General features: G+C 43.3%; 1 protein-coding gene across 1 annotated transcript; it reads right to left on the bottom strand.

The window, feature by feature from the left end:
* Positions 1-2,544: 2,544 nt before the first annotated feature.
* LOC308247838 (olfactory receptor 1f45-like) lies at positions 2,545-3,516 on the bottom strand (the record flags this gene model as incomplete). The annotated part of the gene is made up of 1 exon (XM_080667567.1): positions 2,545-3,516. One exon carries the CDS (start codon positions 3,514-3,516, stop codon positions 2,545-2,547), a length of 972 nt encoding a protein of 323 aa, XP_080523693.1.
* Positions 3,517-7,809: the final 4,293 nt, after the last annotated feature.

Below are 7,809 nucleotides of genomic sequence, written 5' to 3'. Positions count from 1 at the left end.
GATCAGGCTGCCTCTGATAGGTAGGGGGGGCAGTAAGGGGAGACCAGGTGGGTGGGAGGGGCAGTTAGGGGAGACCAGGCCAGCGGGGATGGGGGGGAGTTAGGGGCAACCAGGCCAGCAGGGGGGCAGTTAGGGGCGATCAGGCCAGCAGGCAGAGGCAGTTAGGGGTGATCAGGCTGGCAGTGGGGGGCAGTTAGGAGCAATCAGGCAGGCAGGCAGGTGAGCAGGTAGGAGCCAGCAGTCCCGGATTATGAGAGGGATGTCCGACTGCCGGTTTAGGCCCGATCCCCAGGGGGATCGGGCCTAAACCGGCAGTCGGACATCCCCTGAGAGGTCCCAGATTGGAGAGGGTGCAGGCTGGACTGAGGCGACTCCCTCCCCCCATGCACGAATTTCATGCACTGGGCCTCTAGTATATATATAAGCCTAAGCGACCGTTACAACCGAACGACCGGAACAACTGGAGCAACCAGTAGACCAGTCGCTATGATGCACACTGACCACCAGGGGGCAGACGCTCAATGCAGGAACTGCCCCTTGGTGGTCAGTGCACTCCACAACCAACCTTCTGTGGACAGCCAACTGCACGTGGTCCCTCCCCCCCATCCCTTGCCCCCAACTGGCAGGCCCCGATTGGCCCACCACCCGCTTGCCGCGGTAGTGTTGCAGCAGTGAGGGAAGAAGGAAGGGGGGAGGTGGGGAACCATGCAGTGGTGGGGCGCCAATGGCAGTGGTGTCCAGTGTCTATTCCTTCCACACCTGGCCCGGCGACCGTCGCCTCCTGTCCCAACCCTACCTGGGCCTTCAGGCCCCAGGCTGGGATGGGGAGCCAGGGGTGGGTGGCAGCAGACACAGCCCCTTTCCCAGGAAGGCCAAGGGCCAGCTCCCTCCGAGGGCCGGAGGCCAACCTCCTGTGGTCCCTCCCCTGGCCGGCCAACCTCCCATGGTCCCTATCCCCATCCCTCCCCCAGCCAGCAGGCCCCAATTGGCCCTGATTGCCGGCCAGGCCTAGGGACTCTACCCATGCACGAATTCATGCATCAGGCCTCTAGTTGTATCATAAAATGACAATAATTGTCATTTTCCCCCTAACACTTCACTTAACTGGCTTTACCATAGTTTTCAATAATCTATATCTTGTCAAATCTAATAATCAATTACCTGTTCTCGTTAATGGCTTCTTAAATGCATTTGAGAGAGTGACCACTCCCATTTTCCAGAAATACTCTTTCCTAGGATCCAGACATATCAAACTTACCTTCTTTATTCCTGTAAACAGCCATTTCTCAGTTTCCTTTGCTGTCTCCTCTCCCAGACCTCTAAATGCTGGAGTGAGCAACCATCTTGGGACTCTGTTCATAGTTGTCTTTTCTATATTTTCTCATTAGGTGATTTTACCCAGCCCCATGGCTTCGAATGTCATCTACATTTTGTTGTGACATGTCTATCTCAAGACAATGCCTTAAGCTCAAGAATTATGTATTTAACTGCCTATGAAATATCTCCATTTGGGTAGATATCACAAAATATGGCCAAAAACAAGTTATTGATTTTGCACCCCTCTCCCACCATATCTATATGCCTCCACTTTCACAGAGCCTTACACATATAAATAATTATTCCACCCATTTTCACAGTCCATCCTTGGTTCTTCCTTTTCCCTTACATATTGTGTCTAGTTTCTCAGTGTGTCTCAACAGCTCTACTTACCATATGCCCCATATATGACCACCTACTCCTGGTGTTAGAGCCACTATGAAGATTCCCCTCCACTCTTTATTATCAGTGACCTACAGTGTCTTTTATGAAGTGACACAAAATTTCAGATGAAATCATTCAGTCACTGTAAGTATTAAACTGCTTATTATTACAGAGTTTGGAATAATGAGAAACCATAACATTATTACCATTTTAAGAGAGGTTTAGACTACTCTATGGTTTGCTGAAAAATCTCTCTTCTGTATAGTGGTATTGTACCTCACTTTGACTTCTCTCTGGAAAACAGTACATGCTATATCATCACTAAAATGATCAAATTTCTTAAAGTACAGCATAGGAAGTACAGTCAATAATGCAATAACTATGTATGGTGTCAGATGGGTACTAGACTTATGGGAGTGATCACATCATAAGTCATTTAAATGTCTAATCACTATTTTGTACACTTAAAACTTATATGATATTGTGTGTCAACTGTAATTGGGAAAATAAATTAACTTTTAAAAGAAAAAAATAAAATATAAAAAAATGATCAAATTTCTGCAGACCATGCTGATCTGTAATAATTCGGCTTAGTAATCCCCCATACCTTATATTAGATCTGAAAGATGAGAGGTTCAAGTTTGATGATTTAAAAGTATCTTTTCAGTTTCAAAGTAATGAGATTCTAGGTCAGTCAATAGGGACCAGACTATTTATTCAAAAATGTACTTCTTGCCAAATCCAAGTAAGAAGGAGTCACAGAAAAGATTATCCCACAGGAATGTGACCATACCAGTTATCAGGAGTGCAACCCATCGATTCGAGGCATCTTTAAGTTAGATCTTAACTTTCCCGGGTGGCCTGGGAGCCAGGCTGGAAGTTTCCTGAGATGCAGAGTTTCCTGGAAAGCCTTCGCAGAGCTCCCTTGACTTCCTGGTTCCTCAGGCTGTAGATCAGTGGGTTTAGCATAGGGGTAACTACTGTGTAAAAGATGGCGACCTGGCGATCCTGATCCAAGTCATAGCTGGAGGAGGGCCGGAGGTACATGCGGATCACAGAACCATACAGGAGCAGCACAACCAGGATGTGGGAGCCACAGGTGGACAGAGCTTTGCGCAGGGCAGCAACTGAGTGCATACGGGCTATGGCAATACCAATGCGGGCATAGGAACCCAGAATGAAGAAGAAGGGACTGATCACCACAGCTACCCCTTCAGTAAATATTAGCATTTCACTGACTACTGGTCGGGTGCAGGAGAGCTTCAGTAAGGGTGTGATGTCACAGAAGAAGTGGGTGACCTGGTTACCACAGAAGGTTAAACGGGTGACCAACACACTATAAAGGAGGCTGTTGAGGCTGACAACCACCCATGAGATCAAGGTTATGTATAGAAAGAAGCGACGGCTGATGATGGCAGAGTATCTTAAGGGGTCACAGATAGCAACATAGCGGTCATAGGCCATGGCGGCCAACAGGTGGCCTTCCATGCTTCCCACAGCCATAAAAAAGAACAGCTGGAGCATGCAGTGATTAAAGGAGATGGTTTTATTCACAGACAGTGTGTGGACCAGCATCTGGGGAACAGTGATGGTTGTGAGAAATATGTCAATAAAGGAAAGCTGGCAGAGCAGGAAATACATGGTGGTCTGAAGTTTGGGGTCTGAGAGGGCAACAATTACTAACAGGGCATTGCCCATAACTGCCACCAGGTACATAGCAAGGACAATCCCAAAAATAACTGGCTGCATCTCTGGACAGCTGGACAGGCCCAATAAGACAAAGTCTGTTACTTCTGTCCTGTTTCTAGTGGCCATAAGACACAATCCACATTCCCTGCGAAAAGCAAGAGTTAAGATCAAATAATGCTGAAATTTACTCTGGGATAACTATTAGGAAACATCTTTTCTTGCATGAATGACTCTAGTTTCCAAAAGAGGGTTTTTTTTCCCTTTAATTCATTTCCCTTGCCATGATCTTTCTATCCAACCACTCACTCATCCATTCTTTAGTTTATTCCAGGTTCTTTATTGATCACTGAGTATCTTTCAATTTTATAGATATGAAGGACAGCAAGATAAATTACACATGGTCTCTGCTTTTAAGAAATTTACTATACAACAAGAAAGGCATCACACTATACACAGAATTTCCTTGATGCTTCTTATGAGCTAAAGAGCAAACTAAATATCCCACATTTGGTTCTCACAACAATCCCATATGATAGAAACTATAGTACTTTAAGACCAATATTACAGATGAGAAAAGTAAATCAAAGAGACTACTGTATTAAAGATCTGAGAGACAAAAACTGGGCTTGACCCTGTATAGTTTTATTGGACTTAAGCACCACACTTGGCTAGCTGTCAGAGTTGGAGAGGAAAGGGAAAGATGTCAAGACTCCAGCCAGATGTCAGTCTCTACATCCTTGATGGGGGCACTGCAATAAAGATCTGGTCCTAATTTTGTATGTTCTTTTGGGAGGGGAATTTTTATTCCATTTAGTCAACTAAATTTACCTGAAATGCGAGTAGAAGCAATTAATATAATCATTGATTTTATTAATGATTAATTTTCAATTAATAATAAAATCTTACAGGGATAGAATTCTCAAGTCTTTTCAGCTCTGGTTTTCCCTATAGGCAGATCTACATGGTACACCAAAGAGGTAACTTTCTGAGGCTGCTATATGGATAAGGATATTTTGATGAAATATTTTTCTTTGTAAATGTGAGAAAGTAATTTTAAAATAGTACAGTATAAGAGAACATATAATAAAAAGCAGGGTTCTCTAACTTTGCCCACCTCCATGTTTAATTAGTTTTAACTATTCTAGTGTTTCATAATGTTAATGCTTTTATTTTTTTAATAAATCTTTATTGTTCAGATTACAGTTGTTCCTCTTTTTCCCCCCATAGCTCCCCTCCACCCGGTTCCCACCCCACCCTCTACCCTTACATCCCCCCCGCCGCTGTCCTCATCCATAGGTGTACAATTTTTGTCCAGTCTCTTCCCGCACCCCCCACACCCCTTTCCCCCCGAGAATTGTCAGTCCACTCCCTTTCTATGCCCCTGATTCTATTATATTCACCAGTTTATTCTGTTCATCAGATTTTTTATTCACTTGATTTTTAGATTCACTTGTTGATAGATGTGTATTTGTTGTTCATAATTTTTATCTTTACGTTTTTCTTCTTCTTTCTCTTCTTAAAGAATACATTTCAGCATTTCATATAATACTGGTTTGGTGGTGATGAACTCCTTTAGCTTTTTCTTATCTGTGAAGCTCTTTATCTGCCCTTCAATTCTGAATGATAGCTTTGCTGGGTAGAGTAATCTTGGTTGTAGGTTCTTGCTGTTCATCACTTTGAATATTTCTTGCCACTCCCTTCTGGCCTGAAGTTTCTGTTGAGAAATCAGCTGACAGTCATATGGGTGCTCCCTGGTAGGTAACTAATTGTTTTTCTCTTGCTGCTTTTAAGATTCTCTCTTTGTCTTTTGCCCTTGGCATTTTAATTATTTCTTTCACCAGGTGGGGGAAGTTTTCAGTCATTATTTCTTCAAATAGGTTTTCAGTATCTTGCTCTCTCTCTTCTTCTGGCACCCCCATAATTCAGATGTTAGTACGCTTGAAGTTGTTTCAGAGGCTCCTTACACTATCTTCCAAGTTTTTGGATTCTTTTCTCTTTTTGCTTTTCTGGTTGGGTGTTTTTTGCTTCTTTGTATTTCAAATCTTTGACTTGATTCTTGCGATCCTCTAGTCTGCTGCTGGATCTCTGGATATTATTATTTCAGTCAGTGTATGCTTAATTTCTAATTGGTCCTTTTTCATATCCTCGAGGGTCTCGCTAAATTTATCGGCCTTTTCTAGAAAATTCTTGAGTAACCTTATAACTATGGTTTTGAACTCTATATCCAGTCGTTTGCTTTCCTCCATTTCTTTCATTTGTGATCTGTTTCTTTTTCTCCGCATTTTGGCTGCTTCCCTGAGTTGATAGAGTGGCTTTGTGTGCTAGGTGTCCTATAGGGCCCAGTGGCTCAGCCTCCCCAGTTACCTGAGGTGAACTCTCTTGGTGCACCCCTCTGTGGGCTGTGTGCACAGTCTTGTTGTAGTTAAGTCTTGATTGTTGTTGGTATCACTGGGAGGAATTGACCTCCAGGCCAGCTGGCTATGAGGATCAGCTCTGTCTATGATGGGAGAACTTCTGTGCTGGAGACACCCTTATGGGGCAAGACTTGCTTCAGTGGGGCTTTGGTGATCACTGAGTCTGCCCCTTGAGTGTGTCCCTTATGGATCTGAGGAGTTGTAATCTGGATGGTCCCACTCTGACCATTGGGTACACTGGCTCTTGGATCTCTTAGGAGGTGCTAATTTAGCCTCTGCCTGAAGCCACCCAGCAGGAGCTACAGAGAGATCAGCAGGTTCCTCTTCTGTGTTTGGGGTTTGGAGGTGCCCAGATGAGGCCCAGCTGTGAAGCAATGCAAGATTCTATGGGGCCCTGGGCCTTCTTTTGGATGTTCTGGGTCTCTCTGACCCAGATGCAATTTGTTAGGTAATTTTAGATTGCAAAGGGCCAGGTCATTCATATGCAAAAGCCTCTGCTCACAGCTTGGGTGGGGCAGGATCTCAGGGAATCCACAGGGCAGAGCAAACAGCAATGGCTGATCGTCAGCCCTGCCCTAAGAGGCCCCCGGGTCTCAGTGTCCCGCGGTAATCGCTGCAAGCACCTCTGAGAGAAAGCCGCGCTCGAGTCTGCCCGATGCCAGACAGTCCAGTTTCTCCCGGTATGAGTCTGCATCCCCAGAGTCTCACCCGGAACTGGAGTTCAGAGCAGTCGGAAGCTTGTGTCTCCCTCCCAATTGAGAAAGACAACCGCATACTCAGTTGCCAGCCCTTTCCCTGCATGCACCTCCATACCTCTGTACTTTACTTCCGCAGCTCCTCTGAGTCTCAGTGTGCTTTTCTCTTTCCTTCTAGTTGTAGAATTTCCACTAGCCAGCCTTCCTGTGGTTCTAGATGATGTCCGTTTTGTCTTTCACTTTGTAGTTTTGAAGTGGTTGTGCGAGGCAGCAATTTCAGATGTTTACCTATGCCGCCAACTTGGTTTCTCTCTCAATGTTAATGCATTTAAATAATATACTATTTGTTTATAGTCTATGTAACAATTTTATCAATTTAGGATTATCTTTTGACTTTATTATGAAAGATGAAATTTTATCTTGTTTACATAATCCCCACTTTTCTCCTCCTTTTCCCATTTTTGGATGATTATTTTAGTTCTACAATTAGTTACTTTTTTGCTTTTAAATAACATACTTAAATCTGTATTTCTTATTCCATCAACTTAAGGCTATACCTATTGTCTTCACCCCTGCAACCTCCCTAACTTTGGAAAGCTGTACTATATTTGTTTATTGTCAAGATTGAAAACATATAAATTAGGAGTTATAACTATAGGTAACTCTTCCAGGTAAAAGAGAATCAACAGACAACATTTACATTAGTATAACTATGTAAGTATGTTTCACTGCAGAGCCAAATGGTGTGCTATAGTTGCATTTATTCTTTGATGAGACCAGTATTCCACCCAACTAAAGGAGAATACTCTTAACATTGAGATAAAGAATCAAAACCATTTAAGGACATCTCTCTTGGTGCTTTCTTTACTCTAAAGATCACACATAAAGCAGAAACTTAAAATGTAAAACTTACCTTTTGTCTTTATTTCTTCCTGTATCCTTCTCTGTGTCCATAGATATAGCTCAACTATATGCTCTTGTGGTCCTATTACTCATTCAAGGCAGTGGCCACATAGGGATGTCTATATTGAGGTACAGATGAAGGTGAAAGGGAAGAAGAGATGAGAAGAAAGGGAGAGGGAATAAGTCTCTTCCTTGGGGAAGGGAGAGAAAATGGCTTCCAAGGGGCAAAAAGAAACAAAAAGTATAGATTTATCCACTATGAGAATAAGAATATAATAACAGAGTCCATTTTTCCCAAGTACAGCAAAACTGTATTTTTAAACCAATTATATGCAATAAGAGTAATAAGCAGTTGTAGTACTCTTACTGGCTGACTTCATCAAGATTCATCTCTTTATCTTTCCTAT

The sequence above is a fragment of the Plecotus auritus genome (assembly GCF_963455305.1).
Source record: "Plecotus auritus genome assembly, chromosome: 5".
Taxonomy (NCBI): Eukaryota; Metazoa; Chordata; class Mammalia; order Chiroptera; family Vespertilionidae; genus Plecotus; species Plecotus auritus.
This window is presented reverse-complemented; position numbering and strand designations above follow the sequence as displayed.